The sequence below is a fragment of the Leucoraja erinacea genome, chromosome 3, assembly GCF_028641065.1.
Source record: "Leucoraja erinacea ecotype New England chromosome 3, Leri_hhj_1, whole genome shotgun sequence".
Taxonomy (NCBI): domain Eukaryota; kingdom Metazoa; phylum Chordata; class Chondrichthyes; order Rajiformes; family Rajidae; genus Leucoraja; species Leucoraja erinaceus.
In genome coordinates, this window is record NC_073379.1 from 53,772,717 (window position 1) to 53,789,377 (window position 16,661).

A 16,661-nucleotide genomic window follows, 5' to 3' on the forward strand; every position below is an offset into this window, starting at 1 on the left:
AAATAGTGATTATTGACAGATAAACTCCTTCAACAGGGACTAGAGTAGTGAATTAAGTTTGTCTTTGAAATATAGGTTGATACAATATAATCTCATTATAGTGAGAGTACTTGTAGATGCTTACTGTATAACAGATAAGACAAAGTCTTGACTCAAGTTTAGGGCTCTTGGATGGGTAAACTCAATATCATCACAATGCAACCAGCCAAGATGCTCTCTACTGAACACCTGTAGAGGTTCAAGACAATATTTGGTGACATATCAAATCTTCTCAATCTTCTAAGGAAGTAGAGGTGTTGATGAGCTTTCTTTATGATTGCATCAATGTGCTGGGTCCAGGACAGATCTTCAGAGATGTGTACACGGCTGTGAAGAAATTGCAGAGGGAGACCTGACAAAAATGGTAGAAGAGGGAAAATTAAAGAAGGGAGAATTACAGAAGGGGGGGGGTGGGAAGATAATAGAGTAAAATGAGTGTTGTTGCAGGGCTAATGAATAAGCTATAGGAAAGCATGCGTGTTTGTGTTCAAGTGATGTGATTGGAAAGAGTGAACTGCATGTGGTTAGCTTGGTTTTTGTGTGTGCGTGAGTGAATGTGTGAATGTATGGTGTGTGGTTAGTTAGTTCAGCAAAACTTGGTCTCCAGGTGTCATGGGCCTCCTTTTCATTGGAGTCAAAGCTCACTCTGTCAGGAGTGTCTGATAGCTGTTATGCTACACCCACGTTGAAAGGTGCCCATAATAGGCATCTACTGCTCTTCAAAAGGCTGGCAAAAATGCAACTCATTTAGTTTTACTTTAATTTAGTTTAGTTTATTGTCACATATACTGAGATACAGTGAAAAGCTTTTGTTGAATGCTAACCAGTCAGCGGAAAGACAATACATGATTACAATCGAGCTATTCACAGCATACATATATATGATAAAGGAAATAATGTTTAGTGCAAGATAAAGCCAGTAAAGTCTGATCAAAGATAGTCTGAGGATCTCAGATGAGGTAGATAGCAGTTCAGGGCTGCTCCCTAGTTGTGGTAGGGTGGTTCAGTTGCCTGATAACAGCTGGGAAGAAACTGTTCTTGAATCTGGAGGTGTGCGTTTTCACACTTTTATACCTTTTGCCCGATGGGAAAGGGGAGAAGTGTGAGTGGCCAGGGTCACATGCTTCCTTGATTATGCTGCTGGCTTTGCTGAGGCAGTGCGTGGTCTAAATGGAGTCAATGGAAGGGAAGTTGGTTTGTGAGATGGTCTAGGTCGTGCCCACAATTCTCTGTAATTTCCTGCAGTCTAATGCCCCTGTCCCACTTAGGAAACCTGAACGGAAACCTCTGGAGACTTTGCGCCCCATCCAAGGTTTCCGTGTGGTTCCCGGAGGTTGCAGGTAGTGGAAGCAGGTAGGGAGACTGACAAAAACCTCCGGGAACCGCACGGAAACCTTTGGTAGGGCGCAAAGTCTCCAGAGGTTTCCGTTCAGGTTTCCTAAGTGGGACAGGGGCATTAGAAGGAGCTGTTTCCAAACCAAGCTGTGATGCATCGCGATGTAACTCTCCTTCGTGCTCGAGAGAAGTTCCCGCATACTCACGGCCAAGGAGTATTTTTTATCATGCTGAAAAATTGTCCGCGAGTAAACATTGGTCGGCATGGAAAAAATCAATTTTGTTTTACTTGAAGGTTAGTCGAAGTGGGTCATAGTAGGTCGGCATTTTATTCGTAGGTAATCAAAGGCAATCGAAGGTAGTCGACGGTAATCAAAGGCAGTCAAAGATAGTCGTAGATCGTGTTAGTATAGTCGAAGGTGGTCGTCTTCACTCTCCACTATTCGGTGTCTAATTTTCCAGAGAGCATCGGCGAGTAAATCGTAGATAGTCGAAGCAAGTCTTCAACATAGTCAAAGGAGATCGAAGGAGGTCTTCTACATGGTCGTAGGAAGTCTTCAACATATTCGTAGGAGGTTCTCTACATAGTTGAAGGAGGTCATAGGATGTGTTCTACTTCAGCGATACAAGAGCGGACACTCTCCTTCACTCTCCTAAACTCTTCTAAACTCGCAAATTAGGTCCCCGCAGAGGGACAGGCCCTTAAATATTTTAAGTTGTTATCCTTCAAATATCATCTCGCAGCCATGGATATAATTTCTCCTGATCTGCATGATCAAAACCATGTATTAACCTTAAATAAACCTTTCCTTAATCTCTGCTATTCTCCAAGAAGAACAATTCTGGCTTTTCCACTCTCTCTCCATAGCACCAATATAGAAGCATCTTCTACACCCCAAACAAAGCCATGACATGGAAGCCAGAATAGGATTCAGAACATCAGTCGATATCAACCATGTTTAGTTATCTTATTTTTTTAACATTATTGAGGGTTTATTTTTCCAACTATTTATTATCAGTGATTACTATTCACTGATTCTTGAAGAGATGATAATCTTGAACATTGCATTCTCTCTCTTTCCAAAAACCCACAAGGATTGAAATCTGTAGCAGCGGAACAATAAGGATCTCTAGTTCCTGAATAATAGATCTCTCCAGCTGCTTTTGCTTTAATTAAATATTTATTTAAATGTCAATTTTGCAGTTGATGGCTTAAGTAACATTGTGTGTTCAATGACTGAGGGCTCTGAGGTGAATTTTGAAATGCAGTAGCTGACCAAATCCTTTGTTACCAACACCAGGTCACTTTGCCCTGGTATAAAGATCCATCTGTAGAGTGTACACCTGAAGCTATGAAGCCCTGCCTACACATCAACACCAGGCTGCACGTGTCCCAACTACACGTAGCACGGTGTGCCAGGGCTGAGAATTCAAATCCCAGGACAAATCTCCAACTGGAAATTGATCATGATCCAAGGACACATATTTCAAGAGTAACTCCATCACATGTGATTCTCTTAAGGGTGAGTTCTTCATTTATTAAGATAAATGCAAAACAATATGGAATCTGGTACATTTTGACTCTGACCATACACAATGGCCTTATGTTAATAAATAACAAAACAGAAAAACAATGATTTAGTTTAAAACAGCTTCAAAATGAAATCATGTATGAAATATAGGGAGGCAAGGTGGACATCACACAGAATAAAGCCAGACCAGAATTGCACTGGATGGAACCTCGTATTCTGCCGGGGTTGTCTACAAACCTAATGGCATGAGCATTGAATTTGAATATTATTATTTTTTTTTATTTAAAAAAAACATTGAATTTTCACACCATGAACCAAATTGTTCTATAATATTTAGAACATTTGGAATATTAACTTGCGGATTAGTAATGTATAAAAGTACATCATCTGCATATAACAAGATTTTATTGGTGGTATATTTGGTATTGTATCCATAAATGCCTGAATGGGACCTGATAGAACCAAGAGGTTCTGTGGCTAAAGTAAATAACATTGGAGAAAGGCACATCCTTGTCTGTTACTCCGAGATAAATAAAATTTAGGTGAAAGCATTTGATTTGTCAGTATGCTAGCTGTTGGATTAGTGTGTAAAAGCTTCACCCATAAAGTAAAGTTTTCTCCCAATTGAAATTTTTCCAACTGTGAAAAGATAAGACCATTCCACTTGGTCGAAAGCTTTTTCTGCATCTAGAGAAATAATTATTAGTTCTTCATTTGGCATTCATATTCATCTGCGAATATAATATGTTAAACAAACGTCTCAAATTATAAAACGAGTGTCGTTTAGGTATAAACCCAGTTTAATCTGGATGTATTAATTTACCAATAACCAAGCTTAATCTACGAGCCAAAGTCTTAGCTAGTATTTTCTGATCTGTATTTAAAAGGGCTATTGCCCTATAGGATCCAGGCTCCTTGAGATTTTTATCTTTTTTTGGAATTAATGTAATAGTTGATCAGCAAGAGTTTGTGGTAAAGTCTGTACTTTAAATGCTTGAATATAAAGGGCTTGTAAGCATGGAGAAATTAAATCATTACATTTTTTATAAAATTTGTTACTAAACCCGTCTGGGCTAAGAGTTTTGTGGGAGGGGGAAAGAAAGTTGTAGGAGAGGAGGGCAAGATAAAGCCTAGGAGCCAATAGGCATATATAAGGGAGGTTATTTGATATGCAGATGTTTGGACAAAGACAGAGATGAAAAGGCTGAACAAGTTGAAGAGTTGCAAATTGTGAAGCTAGAGGAAAGAATATTAGTTGAAGGGGAGGGGAGTGCGAGTCCAGGTGGAACACAGAGGAGAGGGGAGGGGAGGGTGAGTGGAAAGAAGGGAGAGTAAATGGGGAAGAAAGGAGAGGGGGAGGGATATGCAGTTACCTAAAATTGTACAATTCAGTGCTCATAACATTGAGTTGTAAGGAGTGGAATATTTGATGTTCCTATTTTGCATGTGGTCTCATGGTTTGGACAAATGGCAGAGATAAAAAAGGCTGGGCGATCCTGAACAAGTTGAAGAGTTGCGTTTGGTGAAACGGTCTTGTGAAGCTGAGATGTATGCCACATCAGGAAGACGAGGTTACAAGATGAAGTATTGTTTCAGCTGGAAGGACAGCTGAGATCCCTGGAGTCCAGGAACTGGTGTTAATCACAGAGAATGTATCTGAAGTGGGGGGGGGTGGGGGAGGAAGTGATGAGTGGAAAGAAGGGAGAGGGGATGTGACTTGCAGGGGATCTCAAGAAATGGGAGAGTAGGGGAGGGGGATATGCAGTTACCTAAAATTGGGGGTAGTTAGAATTCAGTGCTCATCAACATTGAGTTGTAGGAGAGAGCCCTATGCAGTCCAAGTGGAAAGTAATACGACGGGGGTCAATGTACATCTGGAACAAGGACACTTCTAACCAACAAAAAGTCAGGCATGTGATCTCGACCCTGGCTACACCTTTAACTGGAGGAGAGGCCCAAAGGAGGACAGAGGAATGGCCAAAGGATTGGGTCTCTGTTCAAGATCTGGTGGGTGGGGGGGGGGGGGGGGGGGGGGGGGGGGGGGGGGCTAGGAGGTAAAAGAACTGGACGAACATGGTAAAGATGGACATGGTGATCATTGAACAAGAATGTTCAACTTTGGGGGTCAAGATCAAGTGGTGGCTAGGAGGAAGTGTCCAAGACATCGCCTATCCTCGGCAAGGTAGAGGTCAATATGCTTCTTGTGTGTGGTACAAGTGACATTTATTTCCCAAGCCCAGTTTCTGAAAGAGTTTAAACAAATACTGTGCTGTTGTTTGCAGGAGACGGACACCCCAATACATAGGAGGGTGATTCTTCATCATCAGGGAGTCATGTTCATTGTTGGGTAGTGAAGCACGAGGGGAGGTTTTTCTCTCCTCCAAACAACAGCATGAAACTCTTCCAGAAACTGGGCTTGGAAAATAAATGTCACGTACAACACACCAAGAAGCATATTGACCTCTATCTTGCTGAGGATATTTTACAATATTACAGCAATCAATTATTCAGTTTACAGAACAAAGCTAAACACTAAGTGCAATTTGCTAAATTGCAGCCTTCACAGTCATATTTTTAATAAGGAAGGAAGAATGTGATTGTATAAAGAGCAGGCTAATGTGCAGTGTATAGAGAACAAGCTGGGCAGAGAACAAGACTCTCCTACCTTAGAGAACTGAGAGACTGCTCACCCCTGATTGTGCCATCCAACCCAAGAGCTACTCCCTTCACCAGATGGACCGCATGGCATCATGCAGATGTTCTATCAATCGGTGTTCAAGAAGGAACTGCAGATGCTGGAAAATCGAAGGTAGACAAAAGTGCTGGAGAAACTCAGTGGGTGAGGCAGCATCTATGGAGTGAAGGAAATAGGCAATGTTTCGGGCCGAAACCCTTCTTCAGACTACCTTCTATCAATCGGTGGTAGCCAGTGCGATCTTCTTTGCTGTCGAATGCTGGGGTAGCAAGGCGAAGGCCGCAGACGCCAACAGAATTAACAAGCTCATCAGGAAAGCTGGCTCCATCCTGGGGGATTCACAGGAGATGGTCTTGGAAGGGAGGATGCTCCCCAAACTGCGGAGCATCCTGGACAATACACCTCACCCCCTCCATGACACACTGGTCAACCCGAGGAGCACCTTCAGCAACAGACTGATTCCACCAAGATGCAGCACTGAACGCCTCAGGAGATCCTTTTTCCCGGTGGCTATCAAACTGTACAACTGAAGGGCCTCGTCCCGAAACGTCACCCATTCCTTCTCTCCAGAGATGCTGCCTGTCCTGCTGAGTTTCTCCAGCATTTTGTGTCTACCTTTGATTTAAACCAGCATCTGCAGTTCTTTCCTACACAACTCCTCCCCTTCCGTTGTGGGGTAGACTGGCTCCCCTTCCCCCTCCTTTCCCCGCTCCAATCTTCGCACATCCCAAATCCTGGACTTTCCATTCGTCACTTTAATTTCATGTGTCTTGTGTTTTAAGACTATTGGCAAATCAATTTCCCTCCTGGGATAAATAAAGTTTTATCATATCGTATCTTCTGGTAGGTTTAGAAGTGAAGGGGTCTGCTTCCTAATCAATACCTTGCGGTCTTTGTGAGCTCGTGCTCCCCAGGCCTGGAATATCTAACCATCACTCAAACCAACCTCCGTGTCATTGACTTCATCTATACTTAACAATGCCTTGGCAAGCTGCCAGCATAATCACCCTGTCTCACCCTGGTCACTCTCTCTTCTCCCCTCTCCCATCAGGCAAGAGGTACAGCAGTTTGAAAATTCATACCTCCAGATTCAGGGACAGTTTCTTCCCAGCTATTATCAGGCAACTGAACAGTCCTCTCACCAGCTAGAGTGGCCTGGCCTCCCATCTACCTCATTGGAGACCTTTGACTATCTTTAATCAGATTTAGTTGAACATCTTGCACTAAATGTTGTATCCTTCATCTGTGCAATCATGCAGAATCTTTCCTTTGACTGGATAGCATGCAAACCAAAGCTTTGCATTGTACCTTGGTATACGCAATGATAATAAACTAAACTAAACTATAATGTAGGACCTCTAGTTTCAAAGCTGTCCAACAGCGAGGATCTGTCACAAAGTAACTTCAATACTTCAGATAGACTGCGGGAATTTCTAGTTTAGTAATACCTTTCATGATCAACTATTATCTGATGCAATGATATCCATTATTTCCTTTCAACCAATTCTGAACTAATCTCTAAACCAAGAAATCAGTTTGTATACGGATGTACAGGAGATCCAGGAGAGTTTGAATATTCCATAACTGTGATGAACTGGGCATTTGTTTATGGCCTTATGTCAAGTGAATATCACAACAGTGAAATAGCCACATCCAGTATCTTTGACCTATGCAGTCTATGAGATTCTAGGGGCTTGATTTCATAGATGGTCTCGTGTATTCATGAAGGTCCCCCAGGTTTTGGCAGTCGTGCCTTTGGTTTTACAATTCAGTATAAATCACATTCTCTCGTCAGTTCTTCCCACCTCACCTCATTGAATCTCAGCATGAAAAAAGCATTTTTTGTTTAATAATCTAATGTTGATTTCTTCCCCAAGTGTCTGCACCCACAAGTAGACACTGAAGACAAATTGGAAATCACACAACATATTTTGTGACTTTTAGATGAATCACCTGTAAAATCATGACGTGAGCTCATTTCCCAACCCTGAAAACAAGTTTCACTTACACTGATGTAACCAGAGCACAATCTGGAAGATATTAACAGTGAAGAGAATGGCATTTGGAAACCACAAAGGGCCTGACTTAATTCATTGAACGTATTCCACCAAAGCAGCTATCTTCTATTCCAATCATTCTGTGCCTTGCCAATTTAAATGTCAGACTAAGTGCTTCTCAAATGTAGCAATTATATCTGATTCCACTACCTCCTTTGGCAACATGTTCCATTCATCAACTACGGTGGCGGAGCAGTAGAATTGCTGCCTTATAGCAAATGCAACACCGGAGACCCGGGTTCGATCCTGACTACTGGTGCTGTTTGTACGGAGTTTGTACCTGCGTGGGTTTTCTCCAAGATCTTCAGTTTCCCCCCACCCTCCAAAGACCTATAGGTTTGTAGGTTAATTGGCTTGGTATAAGTGTAAATTGTCCCTATTGTACGAGACGAGTTAATGTACGAGAATCGCTGGTCGGCGCGGAATCAGTGGGCCGAAGGGTCCATTTTCACGCTGTATCTCTAAACTAAACTACTCAGTGTTAAAAAACTTACCTCTCAGATTTCCTTTAAAACTGCTTCCTCCCCTTAAAACTATGCACCCTCGTTTTTGATGTCCCAACCTTAGGAAAATATTTTGACCCTATGCTGTCTACGCATCTCAATCTTAAATACGTCTATCAGGTTACAACTCGGCTTACTTTGCACTAGTTTATCTAAACTATTCCCATATCCAAATCCCCCCCAATCCAGATAATATCCTGACATCTCCCTGCACTCTAGTGCAATTATATCCTACATATTGTGGCAACCAGAACTGCACACAATATTCTAAGTGCAGCCCAAGCAGCATTTTGTAAAATTGCTGCATAACATAGTCACTCTATTATATGTTCTAACCAGTGCAGACACGCACCTGATCTGTGCTTGTCTCCACTGGTTAGAGCATATAATATAATGGATCAGTGATGACACTTTCAGTGGATTATGGACTTGAATCTCATGGCGTCTCGATTCTTCAACATTTCTTAGTACCCTGCCAATTATTGAATAATTCTAACCCTATTTGACTTCTCAAAATGCACCATTATATACTTGTTAGGATTAAATTCCAATAGCCAATGCTCCATTCAACTTTCATTATCTATATCAGGCAACCGTCCTCATTTTCACTCCACCACCAATTTTCATGTAATCTGTAAACTTACTAATCATACCTCCTACATTCACATCCAAGTCATTCATATCACAAACTTTAACAGTCCCAACACTGATCCCTGCTGTACACCACTAGTCACAGACCACCAGTGGGAAAAAAAAAATATCAGTACCCTCTGCCTCGTGTCATTAAATAAATTTTGGATCAAATTCATCAGCCCACCCTATCTGCATTAACCTTCTGAACCAGCCTACCATGCAGGAGCTTGGCAAATGCCCTAAAGTCCAAAAAGTCCAACATATAAAAGCTCTAGGGATGCTGCACTGGCAACAGCCTCTCTGTCATTCCTATCTTTTTTTTTTCCCAGTTAGTCCAAAGTCTGTTTTAGGGGGAAACTTTTACTTTTCAATGTGTGGGAGGGGGGCAGGGTAAGGGGGAAACCATCTCCCAGTCTCTTCCTGGCAGGGACACGACTATTTCTCCGAGTCGCGTCCTCGTCCCCCACCTCACGACTTACCAGCTGGATCGGAGCGGCCTTTCCTGCCGGGGACCGGACCATGGCTGCTACAGCGGCTGCGCAGCGCTGGAGTCACCGCGGAGCGGGCGATGCCTACCTGGGTCGCCTTTTGGAGCTCCGGAGCGTTGGGCCGCTGCTCCAACATCGTGGAGCTCTGGTGGCGAGAGCTTCCAACGTGAGCGGCGCTGAACAACATCGTGGAGTCCTGGGGCACCTTGCATATGCCTTTCCAACCCTCCACAATGTTTTTTATTTTTATTATTTTTAAATCACAACTTCCAATGCAATCTTTCCTATTATCTAATCTACATGGTCCTTCGTGTTTGCAGCAATTCACTTCTTACTTCCAAATGCATTTGCTGCTAACATTGAGGGGGTGGGATGGGGCAAGATAATAGCTGGGGTGACTATTTTTGCACAATATCTCAGTCAGTCCTTAAGGGCTACCAAGTTTTAAGTCTCTGGTCACCAATTCCCCATCCTATTCCAACGTCATTCTTTGACCACCCAAATGCTGATCAATACAAACAAGGTACAGCATCTGTAGCAGCATCTATGGAGTGAAGGAAATAGGTGACGTTTCGGGGGAAACCCTTCTTCGGCCCGAAACGTCACCTATTTCCTTCGCTCCATAGATGCTGCTGCACCCGCTGAGTTTCTCCAGCATTTTTGTGTACCTTCGATCTTCCAGCATCTGCAGTTCCTTCTTGAACACAAGGTACAACATCTGACTGGGTGCAATGTAGCCTTCAGGGAAGGTTGTCAAACTTGATGCCATCTTTCTGATGACAGATCCTTGACCCAAAACAACCACCACTGGATTCTGCACAGATACAGAGAGCTCCTGGAATGGGGCAGAAACTATCACAGGCACAAGCACATCACTTTCTTCAACACAAGCAGCCTGTAAACCACAAAAGACCCAAATAAAGTTTATTCTAAGGGGACTTTAGTCAAGTGCAGAAGAGAGGCAAGTTGCAGTGTTAATGTTATTTTTTTTTTAAATTCTGCCTACTTTCGATTTTTAGCATGTAAAATTATCTTGAATTATAGTTTAAGCAAAGTCAAGGCAATATTGTGCAAATTGAATTTTTATTCATTTCCTTTACAACACTGGATAAATCACAGCCATGGTCCAAAAGGTATCAGAACCAGCAGTCATTTAGCAACGCTCTGCCCCTTCAGTAGTTCAGTTCACAGTAAGAATTGGAATTCATTTCTCGAAATAAAACCGAGCGATTCCCTCCGCCATGGATACAGTATAATTTCAGCAACTAGCTGCTCTCTCCTTTCTTCTCCTGATCAATAGCTGGAAAATAAATCAAAATAAATTCAGGTCAAAACTCAAAACCAATTGAGAGTAGAGGCAGCGAATATAAATTGGGAGACTAAAGGCCCTTCCTTACTTTCTTTTGTGGGGAGTGTGTTCTTCACTTGTGTGTCCGTTTTCTTCAATTTGGTCTTGTCAAAGGAAGCCACCTCACTGAAGTCTGGTTTGTCTGCCATTTCAGTTCAATCTATTAAAGAAAAAACTAGCAGTCAGTTCGACTACAATGACGAAACTCAGATATGAGGAGAGAACGCGTGCAGTGTAAATCACTGAATAACTAGCACGTTTAACGTGGAATGAGAAAAAGGGGCAAAATGAAAAATCATTTGTTAGCCGCACATACACACTTAATTCCCCTTTCTATCACATTGCAAACCTCCCCAACCCATGTGCAGTCATTCCCAAGTTTTCACTGCACTATAAGCTACTTCTTATAACACGAGCTAAGAGCTCATTCCATCCATTCTACCATCCTTATCTCGATCCTCTCGCCCACCGCCCCACAAACTCCTCTAACGTATTCGAGCCCCCTCCCCCCTCCTCCATCGCCCCTGTTCTCCACCGCCGACCCGCTCTCGCCGCCCAATCCCAGAGAGCACGAATAGCGGACATGACTGCGACAGGTTGTCCCTTTTCCCTCCCTCATTCTACAGTCTCTGCGCGGTAACAATCAAAGCTCGATGATCTTCGGTTACAACTGCAAGCAGCGGCTGCCCGTCCTGCCCACGCCGTACCTCTGGCCGCGTCCACCTCACGCACTGCCTTCCCTGTCGAACAATAGCCGCGGATGCCGCCTCGGCATCTTTATAGCGGCCACCGCCCAGCCCCGCCTCCCCGCCGCAGCCCCCCTCCTCCATTGGGTTCCAAGTTGAGGAGGTCGGGCTGATTTGTTCACGCTGGTCGAGACAAAGAGGGATGGAGTGGCGGCGGCGTTGATGCTGGTGCTGGTGCTGGTGCTGGTGCTGGTGCTGGGGCTGGGGCTGGTGCTGGTGCTGGTGCTGGTGCTGGGCTTCTGCCGGTGGCTGGCCGTCCTGCGGCCAGGGTGGGCCAGCAAGAGAGCCGCACCCTAGAGCGCAGTCTTTCTTTGTGGTGCGGCCCAGCGGCTCAGGGGACTCTCGGTTGGGCGGGTGCCGAGCGTCAGGGAATGGTGGGGACAGCAGGATAAAACGAGCCTGACGAAGGTTTCTTTTGTTCGTGGAAGGTCTTGATATTTGGGGGTTTGTTATCTTTTAGATTAACTCGATCGTGATAATTAGTAGATCCTGAAAATAAGTTATTTATTTAATGAAACCAGGTAATATATAAAGCTGGGTTATGATAGGATTGAATTGTTCGGCTGACCTTTGTGTGGTATCAACTGCTCTAGACTATGCAGTAGAGGAAAATGATTCTTAATTGAAATGCCCCAAGTCTCAATTGGATTCGTCCTTAATTTTCCATCTATTTAGTCGATCTCGGGAATCAAAGATAGTTTGCATCCACTTTGTGGGTTCTGAACAGATTGTCAGTCCCTACCGCAAGTGGCTTAGTGATGTTCAATAAGACAAGTGGAACATTTGGGAGGCTGAGTGCACTTTCCACTAATTGCACTTGGTTGTGGTGTATTCTCACATGTACACAAAGTGTTCAGTGGCTTCCTAGATGCTCTGCTATTAGGAGGATTCTGATATTTTTCTAGCAAGTTTTGAGTACATTGTCAAGTCAATAGTGTTTATTGTCATATGTACACGGATTGTGAGGTACAGGTACAATGAACATTTTGCTTGCAGTAGCATTGCAGCCACATAAGCACAGACATAAATTAGTCATACAGTGTGGAAACAAGCCCTTTATCCCAAATTGCCAACACCAGCCAACCTGTCCTATCTATACTAGTCCCATCTGCCTGTGTTTAGCCCATATCCCTCTATACCTATTCTATCAATGTACCTGTCTAAATGTTTCTTAAATGTTGCATTAAATGAATTGTATAAGATAATAGAAAGAAAGACTGCAAGATGATAGATGTCATCTTAGACCATAGAACGGCGCGGCACAGCACAAGAGCAAGTCCTTCGACCTACAATGTCCACCCCGAACATAATGCCAAGATAAACTAATCTCTGCCACCAAGTGATCCATATCCCTCCATTCCCAGCATATCCATGAGCCTATCTAAAAGCCTCTTAAATGCTACTATCATACCTGCTCCCACCACCACCCTGGCAGCTCGTTCCAGGCACTCATCACTGTGTAAAAACCTTGCCCCTCTCACCTTAAAGCTATGCTATTTGGCCCTTGATATTCCACCCTGGGAAAAGGTTCCTGACTGACTACCACAGACTCAGACAAGAGAATGTAAAGAATAACACTGCAAAATACATAATTAGAAAATGGTCGTGCAAGAGGTGATCCTGTATTGTTCTCGTGATGAGGTAGAATTAGGGTTTTGCAGGTTGGAATAAGAATCTGATAGCTATATGTAGGTGGCCTGAACCTGGTGGTGTGGAACTTCACGCTTCTGTAGCTCCTACTCAATAGTAGCAGTGAGAATGGTGGGGATCCTTGCTGATAGTTGTTACCTTCAGACAGTGTCTCTTATAGGTGCTTTTGATGGAATGGAGGGCTGTGCCCATGATGGACTGGAGCTGAGTCCACCACTCTCTACAACCTCTTGCATTCCTGAACATCAGAATTGCCATACCAGGCCATGATGTAACAGGGCGGGATACTGTTTGACCGTTTTTCTGCCCAGGAAATCTGTTATAACGCAGCTCAAAGTTTAATAGCTGTTTCAAAACGTGTGCATCAAGTTGAATGTGACCAGAGCCACTGCAGTCATTGCTGGTGCTGTTATGCTGGGAGAGAATGCAGATGACCAAAAAATGTGCACAACGTTAATGATACTTTAGTGTTTTGAGATGCCTCCTGTAGATTGTCCATATTTTTGAAGCATGAAGGAGGTCAGGGATCATTGTTGCTTAATAGACTGTGCTTTCATGTTTTAGTGTTTGAAATTTCCTTTCCTCTGTTAGCCAGAGGAAATGTCCTTTCCTCTGGTAGCCTCTGTACTGCTGCTCTGGAAGTCATGGTGAGTTCTATCATCGACATCTGTTTTGGCTAAAATGTGGCACCCAAGATATGGGGAGTGATTCATGTGTTCCAGGGTGCTTCGTGAAACAGAAATGCTGGAAGTATCAGCCAGTCAAATAGGGTGTAGAAAAATAAACTGGTTAATGTTTCATGTCAGGGACCCTTCCTCTGAACTGGGGGTAGAACCATAAAGTATAGAAACAGGCCCTTCAGCCCATCTTGCCCATGCCAACCAAGGTGCCCTATCTACACCTGCCCATGTTTGGCATATATCCCAGTCCAACTTTTCCTATCCATGCACCTGTTCTAACATCTTTTAAATATTGTGATAGTTTCTGCCTCAACTGCATCTTCCGGCAAAATAGAGAAAAAATGCTGGATTAACTCAGCGGGCCAGGCAGCATCTCTGGAGAGATGGAATGAATTATGTTTTGGGTCTAGACCTTTAACGTCACCCATTCCTTCTCTCTAGCGATAGCGATGGCCCGCCGAGTTACTCCAGCATTTTGTCTGTATCTTTGGTCTCTAGCACCTGCAGTTCCTTCCTACACATACGTCTTCCGGCAGCTCATTCAGTATACCCACCACCAGGTGTTAAAGGTTATGGGAGGAAGGCAGGAGAATGGGGTTAGGAAGGAGAGATAGATCAGGCATGATTGAATGGTGGACTAGACTTGATGGGCCAAATGGCCAAATTCTACTCTTATTATATCTGACCCTGTGTGTGAAAAGGTTCCCTTCAGATTCCTACTTAATCTTTCCTCTCTCACTTTAACCTATGTCCTCTAGTTCCTGATTCCCCTACTCTCGGTAAAAGACTCCCGTAACCTTATACATCTCTATAAGTTCACCCCTCATCCTTCTGTACTACAAGGACTACAGTCCTAGCCTGCCCAATATCTCCCCATAGATCATAGAAACATGGAAAATAGGTGCAGAAAGAGGCCATTGTGATCATGGCTGATCGTCCCCTATCAATAACCCTAGCCTGCCTTCTCCCCATATCCCTTGACTCCACTAGACCCTAGAGCTCTATCTAACTCTCTTAAGTCCATCCAGTGATTTGGCCTCCACTGCCCTCTGTGGCAGGGAATTCCATAAATTCACAACTCTCTGGGTGACAAAGTTTTTTATCACCTCAGTCTTAAATGACCTCCCCTTTATTCCAAGTGTGGCTCCTTGTTCTGGACTCGTCCAACATTGGGAATATTTTTCCTGCATCTTGCTTGTCCAGTCCTTTTATAATTTTATATGTTTCTATAAGATTCACCCCTCATCCTTCTAAACTCCAGTGACTACAAGCCTAGTCTTTTCAACCTTTCCTCATATGACAGTCCCGCCATCCTAGGGATCAATCTCGTGAACCTACGCTGCACTGCCTCAATCACAAGGATGTCCTTCCTCAAATTAGGAGACCAAAACTGTACACAATACTCCAGATGTGGTCTCACCAGAGCCCTATACAACTGCAGAAGAACCTCTTTACTCCTATACTGAAATCCTCTTGTTATGAAGGCCAACATTCCATTAGCTTTCTTCACTGCCTGCTGTACCTGTAAGCCAACTTTCAGTGACCGGTGTACAAGGACCCCCAGGACTTGCTGTACCTCCCCCTTACCTAACCTAACCCCATTGAGATAATAATCTGCCCCCTTGTTTTCGCCGCCAAAGTGGATAACCTCATATTTATCTATATTATACTGCATCTGCCACGCATCTGCCCACTCACTCAACCTGTCCAGGTCACCCTGCAACCTCCTAACATCCTCTTCACAGTTCACACTGCCACCCAGCTTTGTGTCATCCGCAAACTTGACAATAAACTCACTTGAACTTGAAACTTGAAACTTGCTCGTGTTGCTCCTAATTCCAATTTCCAAATCATTAATATATATGGTAAACAGTTGCGGCCCCAACAGCGAGCCTTGCGGCACTCCACTCGCCACTGCCTGCCATTCTGAAAAGGACCCGTTCACTCCTACTCTTTGCTTCCTGTCTGCCAACCAATTTTCTATCCATGTCAACACCCTACCCCCAATACCATGTGCTCTCATTTTAGTCACCAGTCTCCCGTGCGGGACCTTATCAAAGGCTTCTGAAAGTCTAGATACAGACACAGGTTCAGATTCAATCTTTATTGTCATTGTGCAGTGTAAAGTACAGAGACAACGAAATGCAGTTAGCATCTCCCCAGAAAAGCGAACATATAATAATGAGCAATAAATAATATGTGCATACAGTAGTAGTAGTGCAATTTTTCTGGGGAAGAGTGGCCATGGGGGGGGGGGGGGTGACTGGCAGCCACTAAGGTGCAGAGTTAAGTAGAGTGACAGCCGCAGGGAAGAAGCTGTTCCTCGACCTGCTGATCCGGCAACGGAGAGACCTGTAGCGCCTCCCGGATGGTAGGAGGGTAAACAGTCCATGGTTGGGGTGAGAGCAGTCCTTGGCGATGCTGAGCGCCCTCCGTAGACATCGCTTGCTTTGGGCAGACTCAATGGAGGGGAGTGAGGAACCGGTGATGCGTTGGGCAATTTTCACCACCCTCTGCAGTGCTTTCCGGTCAGAGGCAGAGCAGTTGTCATACCATACTGTGATGCAGTTGGTAAGGATGCTCTCGATGGTGCAGCGGTAGAAGTTCACCAGAATCTGAGGAGACAGATGGACCTTCTTTAGTCTCCTCAGGACCTTCTGAAGTCTACAATGAGCTCCTTGGTCTTCTTGGAGTTAAGGGCCAGGTTGTTGTCAGCGCACCATGCTGCTAGGAGCTGGACCTCCTCCCTATAGGCCGACTCATCGTTGTTGCTGATGGTGCCAGTGACCCGGTATTGCCGGATCAGTATGTGGTAGGGATGCAGACTTCCAGCAAAGACAAATATTACCAGCACAGCTGTTTCTTTTTTTCGGAACATTTAATTTGTTTTTGATGAGAAATAAAAGAATCTTTTGTTTAAAAAAAAAAATCAAAGCTTGTTCTACTTCCACTGAC

The 16,661-nt window shown here is 44.0% G+C and overlaps 2 protein-coding genes across 2 annotated transcripts in view; one reads left to right on the forward strand and one right to left on the reverse strand.

Moving 5' to 3' along the window:
* The window catches only part of LOC129695600 (zinc finger and BTB domain-containing protein 5), a 413,756-nt gene that overhangs the window by 27,538 nt on the left and 369,557 nt on the right, over positions 1-16,661 (forward strand). The window lies entirely within an intron of this gene.
* On the reverse strand, positions 10,347-11,489 carry LOC129695606 (thymosin beta-10). Its single transcript, XM_055632712.1, has 3 exons — positions 11,338-11,489; positions 10,680-10,790; positions 10,347-10,582 (listed from the first exon to the last, which is right to left on the reverse strand). Exons 2-3 carry the CDS (start codon positions 10,777-10,779, stop codon positions 10,548-10,550), a joined length of 135 nt encoding a protein of 44 aa, XP_055488687.1. The 5' UTR covers positions 10,780-10,790; positions 11,338-11,489; the 3' UTR covers positions 10,347-10,547.